The sequence below is a fragment of the Pimephales promelas genome, chromosome 1 (genome assembly GCF_988280905.1).
Source record: "Pimephales promelas chromosome 1, fPimPro1.hap1.1, whole genome shotgun sequence".
NCBI classification, from domain to species: Eukaryota; Metazoa; Chordata; class Actinopteri; order Cypriniformes; family Leuciscidae; genus Pimephales; species Pimephales promelas.
The window spans coordinates 49508020-49525329 of NC_142769.1; the positions used below are offsets into that span (position 1 = coordinate 49508020).

At 42.4% G+C, this 17310-nt stretch overlaps 2 protein-coding genes across 4 annotated transcripts; both read left to right on the forward strand.

Moving 5' to 3' along the window:
• The first annotated feature begins 2043 nt into the window (after positions 1 to 2043).
• Positions 2044 to 3139, forward strand: LOC148998527 (interleukin-8-like). 2 transcript variants are annotated; one of them, XM_089131236.1, is made up of 4 exons: positions 2044 to 2195; positions 2282 to 2408; positions 2779 to 2847; positions 2993 to 3139. In XM_089131236.1, the coding sequence occupies exons 1-4, from the start codon at positions 2126 to 2128 to the stop codon at positions 3063 to 3065; spliced, it is 339 nt and encodes a 112-aa protein (XP_088987362.1). In that variant the 5' UTR covers positions 2044 to 2125; the 3' UTR covers positions 3066 to 3139. The 2 variants fall into 2 exon arrangements, with proteins under 2 accessions (XP_088987362.1, XP_088987364.1); XM_089131238.1 differs by lacking the exon at positions 2993 to 3139 and having other exon boundaries at positions 2779 to 2851.
• Positions 3140 to 8089: 4950 nt separating this feature from the next.
• LOC120469344 (interleukin-8) lies at positions 8090 to 12106 on the forward strand. 2 transcript variants are annotated; one of them, XM_039658278.2, is made up of 4 exons: positions 8090 to 8265; positions 8352 to 8478; positions 11489 to 11557; positions 11708 to 12106. In XM_039658278.2, the coding sequence occupies exons 1-4, from the start codon at positions 8196 to 8198 to the stop codon at positions 12030 to 12032; spliced, it is 591 nt and encodes a 196-aa protein (XP_039514212.2). In that variant the 5' UTR covers positions 8090 to 8195; the 3' UTR covers positions 12033 to 12106. The 2 variants fall into 2 exon arrangements, with proteins under 2 accessions (XP_039514212.2, XP_088987345.1); XM_089131219.1 differs by lacking the exon at positions 11708 to 12106 and having other exon boundaries at positions 8096 to 8265; positions 11489 to 11561.
• Positions 12107 to 17310: the final 5204 nt, after the last annotated feature.

Below are 17310 nucleotides of genomic sequence, written 5' to 3' on the forward strand. Positions count from 1 at the left end.
TTTTATCTACCTGAGGACTTTGCTAACTCATTTTAGAACATGTCAATGTTGAACATGTATGATTTCTGAGGGTCATATAGCTATATATTGCACAAGTCATATTTACTCTTTCAATGGAGCTTGACTAATGATGAACAGGATTAAAGCTGTGAGCCGAGGCTTTTGTTGTCCATGGGAGAGCGACATCTAGGTTTGGATGTGGGTGAGTTTCTGTAACATGACTAAACTTTAATGTGTGGGTGAATTAATTATTGATGTGGGTAAATTAATGAATGTTTCCGTCGTGTTGTGGTTAGATGTGTAGGCAGCGTGTGATTTACTTACACATCTAGTCAATGTCTTGAACTGATCTCTGATATCTGTTCTCACATGTCTAGATTCCTGATACGTCATCCGACTCCGTCACAATCTGAAAGTCTGGAGTTGACGCAACAAAGATCTCAATAAACAAACTGGAGGTGAGAAAGTTCCCTTTTATCTATAGGTCATAAAGAAGCTATTCAGTGGAAAGGTGATGACACTTCTGTTTACACATTTTCCTCCACTTACTCATAAACTGTGTAGCAGAAATTTTACATTTTTTTAAACTGCTTGGACTATTTCAATTAGTCATTAGCAGTTTCACTTCTTTTGCACTGTTGCAATAGTTTTCCTAAAAACGACTGATGAAAGAGCAAGATGACAAATGCAACAAAACTTACTGAAGTTTGGCCGACGCAACAAACCAATCTACCAATAGTAAAAGTGCATCATTCACACACACACATATAATATATATACAGTGTTGGGTGTAACTAATTACTTAGTAATTAGTTACTGTAATTTCATTACTTTTCCCTTGAAAATGTAAAGTAAGGGATTACTCTTCATTTGTCTGAAATTTAATTACAGTTACTTCTGATGTAATTGAGGTAAATACTGTGTATAGATCAATCCGATCTCACAGCGATTCGTATGCATTTGAGGAATCTAAATATTACAACCACACTCGTACAAATTCGTATGAATTATCGTAAAATATGTATGAAAAAAGTGTGAAATGTCATGAGATCAGACATAAAACATGAATGTAACCTTCTCCACCTTGGTCAGTTTAAGGATAATTCATGCAATTTTATAGTATTTATTTGAAAGAATTCAAACAGATTCATGTAAATCCTTGTATTATTCAGCTGGTTGAGATTGATATGGGATTTTGAAAGTAATTAGTAATTAAAAGTAATTAAATACTTTTTAGAGAGAGTAATTAGTACAGTAATCTCATTACACTGTTGAAGAGGATATTAGTAACTAGTAATTCATTACTTTTTTAGAGTAACTTACCCAACACTGTGTATATATATATATATATATATATATGAAGACTTCAGATGCAAAAGCCTCTAAATGCCATTTGAAATTTTCTTCTTTAATGATGATTTTTGTCAAACTTGTATCAGTAATTTCACTTAAATAACAATTAATAGGTATTATCATTGCCATTTAAGTGAAATCACTGAACTTAAATATACAAGTTTGACAAAAATCATCATTAAAGAAGAAAATTTCTTAGAGGTTTTTGCATCTGAACTTTTCATATACACACACACACACACATACACACAAAAAGTTGCTTCAGTCATGTTCATCTTGAAAAATCACTAAAGTTAATCGTATGTTTACTTATTAAAAGTCAGTGCAGATTTCACAGCAAAATTTTTTTTACAATCACACTAAAATGCCTTTTACTTGGCCAAAAAAGTATGAACTATCAATCAGACGACAGGAGGACTGTGGTAGATTGTGTGCAAAGTTTCAGCAAAGTTTTGATCGTGTTGATTATTTAAAGACCTCAGAAATTAGCATATCAAATATGAAACAGTGAGCTTGATCGAATTAAGAAGTATTTTTATATTTGCTTGTAAAGGAAATTGCAATTGAACAATGGCCATTTAGAGACGAGAGCGAGAAAGAGAGCGTTCCTTGGAAGAGAAGATTAGTCGTAACCGTAGGCTAATTGCGCAACACACTCTCGTGTCGAGTGACGAGTCTCTCTCTTTAAAAGGGAGAGTGAGACCTGTGTTCGACTACAGCAGAGGCTCACTTCACACTTTACTGGCATTCCTCTGGACAACACTGATTCAGGATGATGAAGTTCACCGTCACAGCCGTCGTGTTTCTGATCTGCAGCGCCGCTCTGCTGTCCACAACAGAAGGTGAGCAGAATATAACATTCATGACGGTGTTTTAAATCAAATCATCTGCAGATATTTACACCAACTCTCTCTCTCTGTCACTGCAGGAACACCTCTCATGAACATGCGCTGCCGGTGCATTCAAACACACTCAAAACCACCGATTCCTGCCGGAAGAATCCTCTCGTTGAAGATGACTCCTGCTGGACCACAATGCAAACATGAGGAGATCATGTGAGTGTGAAACTGACTAAAACAACACTTCAAATACACACTCATTGCTTCTTGCTCCACTTCTTCTCTTCATCATCTCAGGAGTTCACGTGTGTGGTCGACACTTGTTGCTTTCACTTATTTTAATGATTTAAGCATCCATATTAAAAGGTCTTTAAGATCATGAGAGAGGCTGGTGATGATACATGCATGTTTCTTCTGAATGAATTAAATTCAGCCTTCATGTTGTGTCAAACCTGTATGGCTTTTATATATATATGGTTGTATGAATAAAGAAAAGTGAACTTCATTTTGACTTGCCTGCATGTCACATACTTTTTCTTTACAGTGGTCTTTTAAAATTAAATAATCGTATATTTGTTTCTTTCAGTGCTACCTTGAAGAAAGGAGAGGTGTGTCTGAATCCTAAAGCTGACTGGGTGATTTCTCTCAAGGAACAGTAAGTTTGTGTGATGATGTGTCGCTTTTGTTATCTGCTTATTATAAGTTAAATCAAATCATGCTAATGAATCGTTTTAATTAATCATTGCTGCACCTTTCATCCTTCAGATTGTAATGTACTGTGTGTCTCTTCATGTTTGCAGGATTAACAAGAGGAACGTCTCAAAGAGCAACGTTAAGGAAATGAATAATTCAACTATTACTACGGAAATATAGAATTTATTTATGTTATCTCTCAATCGAATGTGAAAACATGCTTTTGTTTAATAAACTGTGAATTTGTTTTTTTATGTAACTTTTTTTTATTTTTATTATATTTATTATTACCTCACTGAATTATAGTTTTATAGGTTTTTTTTTTAATGATGACACTTGTACTAGCAATAAAAGATGTTTTAAATGTCAAAACATATTTTTTTGTTGTACTTTTTTGTCACAAGAACAAGACTAGTTACTGTAGATTACACAAAGAGTGGACTGCAGTTGGTGCTTCTAGAACCATCACACTCAGACATACAGTAGTAAGTTACCTCTCCGTCCAGGAAAGTAAATAACAAAATTCCCCAAAAAGAAATAAAACCAAAAGAATGACAACAATATGAAGGTACATGCTGGTTCGGATTGCGTCAAAAACTATTGGTACCAAGAACGGTTCGTGCATATAGGTTAACATCCACTGCTCCTACGTTAAATACGTTAACATTAAAATATTCACCATATTAGAGTAAACACGGATACAAGCATAAAATCATGCTGTGTTTTATTATCTTGCTGTGTATATATTATTTTAGTCTAGCAAGCAACAGCTCAACTGGAATGTTAAGTTTATGCAACAATAGCACTAATATAATTCATAAAACATTTCTTACCTTACATCTTTCTTGTATTTAAATCGCGTTCTTCTTTTGAGGTAGCAAATCCAATGTAAGATCACTGTGTGTCTTCCAAACTCGACAAAAAGCAGAGGACTGAAGTTAGGTGCTGTAGTCTCTGTATTGGACGATTTAGTTGCTAAGCTTAAATTAAACTTATCCAAGATGATGATTATTATAATTTAACTACGTTATTTACAAATTACTTTATTTGAATGTGTTATAGTGTATGACCTACCGACGGGATGATGAAATAATAGCTTGCTTTCACGTGACGTCACGCCACTGCGTTGCCATGGCGCGAAATGCAAATGGAGGGCAGGAAGTGATTTTCTATATAGGAAGCACTATCCACAAGTTTCCGAGGGGCGCTCCTGTAGAAAATAAAGTGGGTGAAACTTCCGGTGAGGCGGCGGAAGTAGCATTCCAATGGTATTTTGTGTGTTAGTTAGCGAAGAGGCTAGCTGTTTTTCGGAGAATTATTTTACTATTTAAAGACGCAAATCTTTATGAGAGATGTCGTTACGGAGCTCAGGGACAACATGTGCTGTTCGCGGTTGTATGTATAACCGGGCTAAACTAATTCAGTGGCTTAAACGTTATTGTTTTGAACATAAGCTGAAAACAAAATCAGAGTGATCCTGCCAACGACTGTAACGTTAGTTTCCATCACCTCCCAAAAGACGACGAATCTTCCTGTGTACATTTGTTTAAATTCTTAATATTCTATAAACTCTATCAGCATGTGATTGGCTGTTCGCTACTGATGTTACAGCTAAACTCAGGATCAAAGCCTGTGTTGACAGAATACCAAATGTAGTTAATGTAACCAGTTAATGTATTCAAGTAGCACATTCATTTATAATTTTGAATAAACTCCAAAGCACAATGACTAAGTGTGTATTTTTTATTTTAATTGTTTGTCAGCTCGCACAACTGTCTGTCACCATGCCTTGATGAGTATTGATTATTAATAATGTTATTATAATACTCCCAATCAACTACTGCGGAGGGTAAAGGTACTGTTATTTCACACGTTTGAATTTCGTTGAGTTTGTGTTCCCACATCGTTAGCTAGTTTGGATCGCTATAACTTGAATGACTGTCAACTGTTGAGTGTCAAGCATGTCAAGTCGCGCTTTGTTTACTTCCAACCGGAAGTCGCGCCCACTTTTGACGCAAGGCCTCATGGGGCGTAGGAAACTTGTGGATAACACACTCAAAATGGCTATTTTTTGCGTCGTTTATGGTTGCTCAAATCGATCAAACCACGATCGAGTGCCAAAAGTTGTTGTTCATAAGGGGGGAAAATACAAGAAATTGACAGAAAACACCAGGGAAAATGCCTTGCAAACCTACTGTGGTGGGGAGGAGCCGAATGGGAAAATGCCCGTGTGTGCAGTGATCACTTCGTCAAATGTGAGTTAATACATTATTTATGTGGCTTATAATTACATTATTCATGTGTTTAAATATGTGGCTGTTTGTGTAACATCCCATACAGCAAACTGACATTGAATCAATGTGGAAACAACGTTTCTCATGACATTGAAACAACGTTGATCTGGCATTGTTTTGCTCATCGAATAAACGTTAACCCAACGTCAGACGCGGCATTCTTAAAAGCTAAGAGAAAATCGAAAATTGGTTTGCTTTCATAACGTTGAAACAACGTTGATTTCAAGTTGATTTTCTGTTATTTTTGAAAGAATAACGTATCTGACGTTGGTTCAACGTTAATTCGATGAGCAAAACAATGTCAGATCAACGTTGTTTCGATGTCATGTTTCCACGTTGATTCAATGTCAGTTTGCTATCTGGGATACCAGTTTCCGAACTTTGTAAAGTCAAAGTATGTCTGTAAGATGAGTTAGTTGCTGACACAGCCTCGATGGCAGGCAAATCTCTCAATTCAGTTGAAAATCGGTCCTCTTCATAACGTAAGGATCACGTCCAACATGTGTTTCGATTTTTTTGTTTATATATTTCTCTTGTAATAGCGTCTAAAGTAGTACAGTACGGATTTTCCTCCATCTCGTACATTGCGCTCTTCATTCCTTGCCCTCCATCTGCATTCCGCGCGTCAACACAATCACTACTGCAAACTACCTATTTACGTCATCAAGTCACTCTAAATTACATCATTACGTGAGGACGTAAAAAATAACTGGTGAACGTGTGTTTTGAACCAGTTCATTGAAACGAACTGTCCGAAAGAACCATCCTGGGAAAAAAAATATCGCATCCGGCGAGGGTGGCTTTTGCAGTCAACTAGGTTTAAGTCCTGAGTTTTCTACATACACACTTCAGGTGGCTGCCGTGTATTGAGTAAATCCTGAAGCCCACCTTGCCGACTCTTGAGCATTACACATTGCAACAAGATAGACAAGACACCACACACAACAAGGCTTTCAGTTGTACAATGACTAAAAGCAGTGGGTAGGGGGACTAGGATACTTATCATAATGCTGAATATTTCCCCCAAAAGGCGGTGGCATATTTCCCTCCGCAACATAAACATGACCTGGTATTGATACCGGCATCAATGCCGGGTTGGGGACCTATAACATTGCCGGAATCAGTCCCAGAACGCACACTGTGTGAAGTTGATCAATAATATAATACAATATTTGTGGCTGAAGTTATACAAGCATACTTGGGGACATGGAAGTTTAGTCTACTTGCACTAAAATCAGGGTCAATATTTTTAATGAATTAATCCTGAGTAACCTACATATTGTGTTCTATGGTAAAGGGGTGTTAAGTATTTAAGATAAATATTTAAAAACAAGTATTAGCCCATTTTTACTCAAAATATACCACATTATGTCATGAGAACTCAAATCAAATGCTAAGAATGACCCAGGCCCTAAAGAAGTTATTCAGAGGAAAGGTGATGCAATCACACCACACTCCTGATATCTCATCATGCTGATGTGTCAAAAGCCTGAAAGATGAGTTTATCTATAGGTCTATCTGTTTAGGCACTCACGATCGACTAGTTTTACTGCAAATTAGTTAAAATATCCTGTAATCTTATCTAGAGCGAGCATGCATGCTAGATAGAGGTTGAGCTCCTAACAGCGCACGACGGCAAAGAGGAAAGCGAGAGGAACCCCCCTCCCCCGCGCCATCACCCGCCGTTGGAGAAGTCTCACACGAAGCTAAACTTTTGGACTTTTTTCACTACTTTGCACCGTTGCATGGTTTTCCTAAAAATTACTGTTAAAAGAGGAAGATGACAAATGCAACACAACGTATGCTTTACTGAAGTTTGGCAGATGCAACAAACTAATTGCCTGAAATATCATTGCAAAAGACTTTTCCAAGCATGTCTATCTGTATGTCTTTCCAAGCATGTCTATATATATGTATATATATATCCATCTTCTTCCGCTCATCCGGGGCTGGGTCGGGGGGGCATCAGTCTAAGCAGAGATGCCCAGACTTCCCTCTCCCTAGACACTTCCTCTAGCTCTTCTGGGGGGACACCGAGGCGTTCCCAGGCCAGACGGGAGACATAGTCTTACCAGTGTGTCCTAGGTCTTCCCCGGGGCCTCCGCCCAGTGGGACGTACCCGGAACACCTCCCCAGGGAGGCGTCCAGGAGGCATACGGAACAGATGCCCGAGCCACCTCAGCTGACCCCTCTCGATGTGGAGGAGCAGCGGCTCTACTCTGAGCTCCTCCCGAGTGACCGAGCTTCTCACCCTATCTCTAAGGGATCGCCCAGCCACCCTGCGGAGAAAGGTCATTTCGGCCGCCTGTATCCGGGATCTTGTCCTTTCGGTCAGGACCCAAAGCTCATGACCATAGGTGAGAGTAGGAACGTAGTTTGACCGGTAAATCGAGAGCTTTGCCTTACGGCTCAGCTCCTTCTTCACCACAACAGACCGGTACATCGACATGTACATCGAAATGTATGTTCAAGTAAACCTAAGTTGCTTCAGTCTTGTAAATGTTCATCTTGAAATATCACTAAAGTTAATCTTATGTTTCCTTTATAAAAGTCAGAGCAGATTTCACAGCAAAAAATAAATAAATTTAGAATCACACTAAAAGGCCTTCTACTTGCCCAAAAAAGTATGAACTATCAATTAGATGACTGCAGTAGATTGTGTGCAACTGCAAGTTTCAGCAAAGTTTTGATCGTGTTGATTATTCAGAGACCTCAGAAATTAGCATATCAAATATGAAACAGTGAGCGTGATCAGATTAAGAAGTATTTTTATATTTGCCTGTAAAGGAAAATGCAATAGAATAACAGTACAATTGCAATAAAATAATGTTGCATTTAGAGAGAGAGCGTTCCTTGGAAGAGAAGATTAGTCGTAACCGTAGGCTAATTGCGCAACACACTCTCGTGTCGTGTGACGAGTCTCTCTCTTTAAAAGGGAGAGTGAGACCTGTGTTCGACTACAGCAGACGCTCACTTCACACTTTACTGGCATTCCTCTGGACAACACTGATTCAGGATGATGAAGTTCACCGTCACAGCCGTCGTGTTTCTGATCTGCAGCGCCGCTCTGCTGTCCACAACAGAAGGTGAGCAGAATATAACATTCATGACGGTGTTTTAAATCAAATCATCTGCAGATATTTACACCAACTCTCTCTCTCTGTCACTGCAGGAACACCTCTCATGAACATGCGCTGCTGGTGCATTCAAACACACTCAAAACCACCGATCCCTGCCGGAAAAATCCTCTCGTTGAGGGTGACTCCTGCTGGACCACAATGCAAACATGAGGAGATCATGTGAGTGTGAAACTGACTAAAACAACACTTCAAATACACACTTATTGCTTCTTGCTTCCATCTGTCTCATCTGTTCCAGATTGGAGTTCATGTGTGTGGTGGACACTTGTTGCTTTTCTTTCACTAATTTTTATTATTTAAGCATTCATATTAAAAGGACTTTAAGATCATGAGAGAGGCTGGTAGTGTGTGAAAATTCATAACTGATGATGATACATGGATGTTTGTTCTGAATGAATGAAATTCAGCCTTCATGTTGTGTCAAACCTGTATGGCTTTTATATGTATGTATGGTTGTATGAACAGAGAATAGTGAACTTCATTTAACAATAAAGTAATGACTTGACCATAGCACGCCTGCCCGGAGAGGGGCCTCGAGGGACCTTTGAGGACTTCGTCGAGTGGGTGCTGGTGCATAATAACTCACCGCTCACCATTGGGCGCTGCACCAGCCCCACCGACTATTCATCGCTGGTTCCGCCCAGCCCGAGACCGCCCAGCCTGGGTCTCGTCCCGCCGAGACCGCCCTACTAGTGACTGTTCGTGCCCCGTCTGGCCCTAATCCGGGGATTCACCCCAAATATTTCTTGGGGGGGGGGCCCAATGTCCCAGCCACGGCCGCCTGAGGGGTCTTCACCGCCGTGGCCACCCGAGGGGTCCTCTCCGCCATGGCCGCCCCAACAACCTGCTCCGCCCTGAACGCCCAAGGGCTCGTCTGCTCCATGCTGGCCACGCCCTCAGCCTGCTCCGCCCTGGCCACGCCCTAAGCCTGCTGCGCCACGTCCTGCTCCGCCCTGGTCACACCCTCAGCCTGCTCTGCGACGTCCACATCCTGCTCCGCCCTGGTCACACCCTCAGCCTGCTCCGCCCGAGGGGTCCAACAGCTCCGCCCTGGACGCTCGAGGGCTCGTCTGCTCCATCCTGGCCACGCCCTCAGCCTGCTCGGCCCTGACCACGTCCACATCCTGCTCCGCCCCTGGTCACACCCTCGAGCCTGCTCCGCCCTGGACGCCCGAGGGTCCAACAACTCCGCCCTGGACGCCCGAGGGTCCAACAGCTCCGCCCTGGACGCTCGAGGGCTCGTCTGCTCCATCCTGGCCACGCCCTCAGCCTGCTCCGCCCTGGCCACGCCCTAAGCCTGCTGCGCCACATCCTGCTCCGCCCCTGGTCACACCCTCAGCCTGCTCCGCCACGTCCACGTCCTGCTCCGCCCTGGCCACGCCCTCAGCCTGCTCCACCCTGGCCACGCCCTCAGCCTGCTCCGCCCTGGCCACGCCCTCAGCCTGCTCCGCCCTGGCCACACCCTCAGACTGCTCCGCCCTGGCCACGCCCTAAGCCTGCTCCACCCTGACCACGCCCTCAGCCTGCTCCGCCACGTCCTGCTCCGCCCTGGCCACGCCCTAAGCCTGCTCCGCCCTGACCACGCCCTCAGCCTGCTCCGCCCTGGCCATGCTCTCAGCCTGCTCCGCCCTGGCCACGCCCTAAGCCTGCTGCGCCACGTCCTGATCGGCCCTGGCCACGTCCACATCCTGCTCCGCCCCTGGTCACACCCTCAGCCTGCTCCGCCACGTCCACATCCTGCTCCGCCCTGGCCACGCCCTCAGCCTGCTCCGCCCTGGCCACACCCTCAGACTGCTCCGCCCTGGCCACGCCCTAAGCCTGCTCCGCCCTGACCACGCCCTCAGACTGCTCCGCCCTGGCCACGCTCTCAGCCTGCTCCGCCCTGGCCACGCCCTAAGCCTGCTGCGCCACGTCCTGATCGGCCCTGGCCACGTCCACATCCTGCTCCGCCCCATGTCACACCCTCAGCCTGCTTCGCCACGTCCACGTCCTGCTCCGCCCTGGCCACGCCCTCAGTCTGCTCCGCCCTGGCCACGCCCTCAGCCTGCTCCGCCCTGGCCACGCCCTCAGCCTGCTCCGCCCTGGCCACGCCCTCAGACTGCTCCGCCCTGGCCACGCCCTAAGCCTGCTCCGCCCTGACCACGCCCTAAGCCTGCTCCGCCCTGACCACGCCCTCAGCCTGCTCCGCCCTGGCCATGCTCTCAGCCTGCTCCGCCCTGGCCACGCCCTAAGCCTGCTGCGCCACGTCCTGATCGGCCCTGGCCACGTCCACATCCTGCTCCACCCCTGGTCACACCCTCAGCCTGCTCCGCCACGTCCACGTCCTGCTCCGCCCTGGCCACGCCCTCAGCCTGCTCCGCCCTGGCCACACCCTCAGACTGCTCCGCCCTGGCCACGCCCTAAGCCTGCTCCGCCCTGACCACGCCCTCAGACTGCTCCGCCCTGACCACGCCCTCAGACTGCTCCGCCCTGGCCACGCTCTCAGCCTGCTCCGCCCTGGCCACGCCCTAAGCCTGCTGCGCCACGTCCTGATCGGCCCTGGCCACGTCCACATCCTGCTCCGCCCCTGGTCACACCCTCAGCCTGCTTCGCCACGTCCACGTCCTGCTCCGCCCTGGACACGCCCTCAGCCTGCTCCGCCCTGGAGGCTTCCTGCTCCAGATCGGCCTCGCCCTTGTCAGCCTCCAGGGCGCCCACCCCCCCACCCCGTTGATGTTCTACGGCTTGAGGTCGCGCCTTTGTAAAGGGGGGCACTCTGTCACAGTCTTCGTCTGCACCAGCCTGTCTTTGTCATCTGCACTTCACTTCCCAGGATCCTCTTGTTTCCACACCTGAACTCACTTCCTCAATCAGCCACTGTTCAGCGTCTTGTTCATCTGTATCATCTGTTTGCACCTTGTTATGTTTGAATATTGCTTGTATTTAGTTTGCCTCTGTTCAGTCTGTCCTTGTCGGTCGTTGTTCATGTTATTGAGTTTGTGCGTGTACCCTCTGCCTGCCAGTCTGTACCATATTGATTTTGAGTAAAGCTTTGTATTGGAGTTTTTGGACTGAGCCTGTTCTTCTGCCTGCACACAGAGCGTGACAGTCACATATTTTTTCTTTACATCGGTCTTTTAAAATAAGGAATTTTATAGATTTTGAAAAATCGTACATTTGTTTCTTTCAGTGCTACCTTGAAGAAAGGAGTGATGTGTCTCAATCCTAAAGCTGACTGGGTGATTTCTCTCAAGGAAGAGTAAGTTTGTCTGATGACTTGTCATTATCTGCTTATTTTAAGTTAAATCAAATCATGCTAATTAATCATTTTAATTCATTTAAACTCGGACATTGCTGAACCTTTCATCCTTCAGATTGTAATGTACTGTGTGTCTCTTCATGTTTGCAGGATTAACAAGAGGACTAACTCCACTCTACTGACTAACTCCACTCTACTGACTAACTCCACTCTACTTACTAACTCCACTCCACCGACTAACTCCACTCCACTAACTTCACTCACTACCGATAACTCCACTCCACTCACTACCGATAACTCCACTCCACTCACTACCGATAACTCCACTCCACTGACTACCGATAACTCCACTCCACTCACTACCGATAACTCCACTCCACTGACTACCGATAACTCCACTCCACTAACTAAATCAACTAAAGGAAATGATGATTACTATTACAACAATTACTTCTGTAATAAAGAATTTAATTGATCATCTCTTGGTGATAATTGATGCATCGAATGTGAAAACATGCTTTTGTTATATAAACTGGGAATTTATGTTTTTTTTTAGTGTAACTTTTTCTGACCTTGTTATTTTTTATTATATTTATTATTACCTCAGTGAATTATAGTTGTATAGGTAATCAAAGTTTTGCATTGTTTTTTTTTAATGATGACATATACTAGCAATAAAAGATGTTTTAAATGTCAAAATAGATTTTTTTGTTGTGTTTTATTTTGTCATCTCGAAAAAAACATTACTAGTTACTGTAGATTACACAAAGAGTGGACTGCAGTTGGTGCTTCTAGAACCATCACACTCAGACATACAGTAGGTTACCTCTCCGTCCAGGAAAGTAAATAATAAAATTCCCCCAAAAGAATTAAACCCAAAAGAATGATATCAATATGAAGGTGCCTGCTGGTTCGGATTGCGTCAAACACTATTGGTACCAAGAACGGTTTGTGCATATAGGTTAACATCCACTGCTCCTACGTTAATAACTGCAATATAAACCTGTCCACAAACTACCCTCTGGGGTCTGAGGTGTTTTCTGGGTCCTGGAGGTGTTCTGACATTTGTGCGTATTTCTGTTACTGTTACTAAAGTCTTATTACACTGTATTCACAAACTCTGCTACAATAATATGTCAGCAGCAGCATGCAACACATCTCTACGTATGGGGAAGGGTATGTGATGATGTGGGGCGATTTTAATTCCCAATAATAGCTAATAGCCTATAGCATGCAGCCTATAAATCGTTAAAAAGGAACACTTCAGTACAATTGAAAAATATATGGATATTTAACAGTAAACATTATATATTCATCATATTAGAGTAAACACTGATACTGGCAAAACATCATGCTGTGTTTTAATATCAAACATAAAAACATCCTTTAGTCTAGCAACAGCTCAACTGGAATGTTAAGTTTATGCAACAATCGCACTAACTAATCTAACTCATAAAACATTTCTTACCTTAAATCTTGTATTTAAATCACATTCCTCTTCTGAGGTAAATCCAATGTAAGATCACTGTGTGTCTTCCAAACTCGACAAAAAGCAGAAGACTGAAGCTAGGTGCTTTGGTTTTTAGGTCATTCGCGTTCCTTCGTGGAGATTTGCATGTCAATCTCTTTTGCGTGCGTGGGCGTGGTCAAATTAAAATAATAAGCTAGTGTGGTGGTAACATTATATAAAGTAAAATAGAAAATAAAATTAAGAATATTTTGTGTCATCAGAATATGTTGTCATTAAAAATAAACGGAATGTCATAAATGCAGAGTGTATGATTGTGGGTGATGGCGATTGGTATTCCTGGCCTTGTATAGATGATCGATCATTTGATTATTTTTGCCTTGGGATTTTAACATGGGGAGGGGCGCGCGCGCTGCTCAGACAATAGACCATTTTGCAAGATGTAAACAACAGTGGTCCAGAAACACTTCCTGTTTCAGTTTGTAACATGTAAAGAAAACATCTTAAATATGTTTGTTTAACTTTTTGATTCAGTTTTATATATTCTGTTTGTTGTATTTTATCCCAGCTTTTATGTAGTGTTAAAAAACTGAAACAGGAAGTGCTTCTGGACCAGTTGTTTACGGTGTTGTTTTTGGTGTTGTTTACATCTAACCAGGTATGATATGAGTAAATTGTAGAGGAAATATACATTATATAAGTTAAGGCTGTGAAAAAATGGCAATGTCATTGTTGATGTGTACTCATTATGTATATAAAAGTTCGGTTCAAGTTAACCGCGTGTGTATCACGTGTACAGCTGGTGAACTGATGGCAGAGACCATGCGGTCATAAAAATGTGAAAACGAAGTGAATAATTAATACCATATTGGTGTTTTTGAGAACTAATTAAAAAAGTTAAGTTACAGGTGACAATGTTTAAAGAAAATGAATCTAGAAAATTTCATAAGAGAAAGTGTAAATGTGTAATACTATAATTAGTTTTGCTGACATGCTCTAATTCTTGAGCTAATTAAGAAGTTTAAAAGAGTTAAAGATATGGTAAACGGCACATATGTTTAAAATGTAGAGTAACGTGAATAGTGTATGCCATATCTGTTCGGAAGTATTATTAATGTGCATTATAATTCAAGTTTCTATTGAAATTATTTGTTTAATTGGTGAAAACAGTAGGCTACCTATTGTTGCGAATCTGTATGTGAGTAATACTATATTTGTTCTTTATATTGTGTTTTTCTCTTAAGAGATATGTTGTTATATGTTTTATTGACATATGAGAATGCAGAAATATTTGCATTAATGTCAGACAATACAGAGACTCTGAAGATATTGCAACAGCTCCGTGTCCTGCGTCTTTTATTGACTTTATATCTCCCCTAACCAGCGGTTGACAAGCGTTTGAGAAACTGGACTTCTTGTTGGTATTATACAAACGGCCACGAGATGGCGTAATTGCGCTGTCAAGATTTCCTCACAGGTGTGATGAAGTCCAGGAGACATCCTCAGATATGTGAACACCAAGAAAACTTTCTCCTCCTCCGTGGGTCAATAATCATCTCTTTTGTTTTACTAACATTTAGGGAGAGATTGTTTTCCTGAGACCATTTCACAAGGCCAGCCACCTCCTTGTGCTGATGGCCTGTAGACCTGTTCGGTATGTACGCGAACTGGCAAGGGTCCAGAGTGGACATATACTTTTCCATAAGAATTTGTCCCTTGTCAAAGTTTCTCAGATCTTTATTCCTGCCTTTTTCTCCTGCATTCAACACATTGATTACGAGAACTGACTGTTTGGTAACCCCTACTACTCAGCTTTCTCCACAGAACAAGAGCCTGCTAGCTTAGCTTCCAAAAAAAGTTGGCCGATGGGCCCTCTCTTGCACCCAGCGCAAATGTCTTCACCGACGCTTGTATCATTCCCAGATAGCAAACTGACATTGAATCAGCGTAGAAACATGACACTGATACAACGTTGATCTGACGTCAACGTCAGACGCGCCATTATTCAAAACTAACGGAAAATCGACGCAGTTGCTTTCCTAACGTTGAAACGATGTTGATTTCAAGTTGATTTTCCGCTAGTTTTGAAGAAATTTGGGTGGGTTTGTCCCATCCCCAATGTCACTTCTCTTTACGGCCCTGACGAGAACATCGATCTCCTCGGCTGTGAACCGATTCTGAAGCGCGCCTGGTAAATGCGCCGTTATAATAGTATTGCACCATGGAACAAGCGCATCTCGTTCATCACGCTCTTAAAGGAAATGTGATATGACGCTCTGATTGGTTTGTTTCCGTTACGTCCACCTATGAATAATGAAGCTACTTCTGAACCCCTTTTAGATTTGCGCCAGGGGCAAGAGGCATTTATCCCGCCGGTAAAATAGCAACAGTTACTTACAAAGTTACTTGCGCTTTGCGGTTTGACACTTGCGTTTCAGATCGTTAAAAAAGGGCCCTATGTGTTCATTCTGTGAGTGAGATCGCCCTCTATGGGTGGGTTGAGAACATGCGGGACAGACCCTACTACTGACCGTTGTCTTTAGCCTCTAGACAAAAAATCCTCCAATGACGCAAAATGACGATTTTTGCGTCATCTGAGGATTTTTTTCCAGACAAAAAATACATAAATTTCTCGTTTTAGGGGGATATGAGGGTGGAAAGCACGATGATTTGGAAATACTTCAGGTTTTCTAATACAAAGCTTAATGCTAAATCCTGAAGTATCCCTTTAAGAGCAACATAGATTAACCCAAGAAAAACAGTCTATATTGTAACAGAAGTTTTTATTTCACTTAGTTACTTTTTTATTTGATTTTCTGACATTTATTTACCTTAATAAACTGCAGAACAGATTAATCAGCCATTGTTTTATAGAGGAAGCCTAATCTTCTGATTTATAAACTCTCAAAATGTCTACAATTCTAAATTGTGTGTGTGTGTGTGGGGGGGGGGGTAAGGGGGGGTCGAAGCTTCAACTTTAATTTCTACATGTCCAGAACTATTTATTTTACACTGTTTGCAGTGGCGGCTGGTGAAAATTATTGTAGGGGGGGCTGAATAAGAGGGGGGTCTGGGGGTTCCCCCCCAGAAAATTTTGAATTTAGTAGATGTGATTTCCTGCATTCTGGTGCATTTTAGGCCTTAGGCCATGCCCTTACCTATACCAATAAAATAACTTAAACCAGTCAATACCAATGGTCAAATAATACAATAATAATAATAACAGTTTGACAGTTAATGATAATGAACAAGTTGCATGTTTATTATGCTCTGTGTGCTGACAGAAAAAGTGCAAACGCATAATATTGATAAATTATAATATAGGTAATACAAAAAAAAAAATAGGTAATACAACAATCTAGTTTAATCAATCCCCAGCTGTAGACTACATATTTTTGACAAATTGACAATTGGATAATGGATAACAATGTGTTGATACTAGAGAAAGAGAGAGAGAAAAGGCTCTGAAAGAGAGGGTGGGACAACATTCTTGATTGGAGAAGAAAGTTGATTTTAACTAGTATGAAACACAGTAATCTAGCTCAGAACTTAAAAACATCAAAAACAAAGCAAACACACAGGTATTAATATTCCTATAACTATTTTAATATCAAATGTGTGTGAAACAGTGTTTATGTGTGTGTGAGTGAGTGAGTGAGTGACAGAGCGACTAACTTTACATTATTTCCACTCGACGTCACTGGCGCTGCCATTCTTCTCTCATCTGAGGTAAAAAAATATCCCGTGGTGCGCGTGCACGGTGCACTCCCCTAATCTGATACTGTGGGCGATATTTTCAGCGCCCCCAAACCATAAAATTTGACGGCGCTGATTGGCGAAATATAAACTTTTTTGCATAGCAACCGGGGAACCATTGGCTTAAATTCCAGCACTGTGGGGCTGAGCGAACTGGCGCCCTGAGAAGACAGCCTATTGGCTATACTACTACACCAACATGATAAAAGTAACGAAAGTGAATGCAAATATCATTCTGGTGAGTTCAAAACACTTTTCAAAGTAAAACCATTATTAGGATATAATTAACAAAGATTATTTTTCAAAATGATAAATTATAATATATATTAAAAAAAACAGACAGACAGGTCGGAGGGAGGGCGGCGCCCCAGCGCCCTCTATGGGCGAGCCGCCCCTGACTGTTTGTTTTACAAATGAGTTGGTCTGCAGTAAACCGTAATCGTTTCTGCGGGAGTGTGGGCGGGGCCTTGATAACGCGACTCTCGCTACTGGTCCCGCAAGATGTCAGCGCCATGTTGGATTCAATCTA

Coding starts and splice junctions, on each gene's coding strand:
- LOC148998527 (XM_089131236.1), top strand. CDS start 2,126: ATGATGAAGTTCACCGTCACAGCCGTCGTGTTTCTGATCTGCAGCGCC. Junction 2,409..2,778: donor TGCAAACATGAGGAGATCAT/GTGAGTGTGAAA, acceptor TGTTTCTTTCAG/TGCTACCTTGAAGAAAGGAG. Junction 2,848..2,992: donor GTGATTTCTCTCAAGGAACA/GTAAGTTTGTGT, acceptor TCATGTTTGCAG/GATTAACAAGAGGAACGTCT.
- LOC120469344 (XM_039658278.2), top strand. CDS start 8,196: ATGATGAAGTTCACCGTCACAGCCGTCGTGTTTCTGATCTGCAGCGCC. Junction 8,266..8,351: donor TCTGCTGTCCACAACAGAAG/GTGAGCAGAATA, acceptor CTGTCACTGCAG/GAACACCTCTCATGAACATG. Junction 11,558..11,707: donor GTGATTTCTCTCAAGGAAGA/GTAAGTTTGTCT, acceptor TCATGTTTGCAG/GATTAACAAGAGGACTAACT.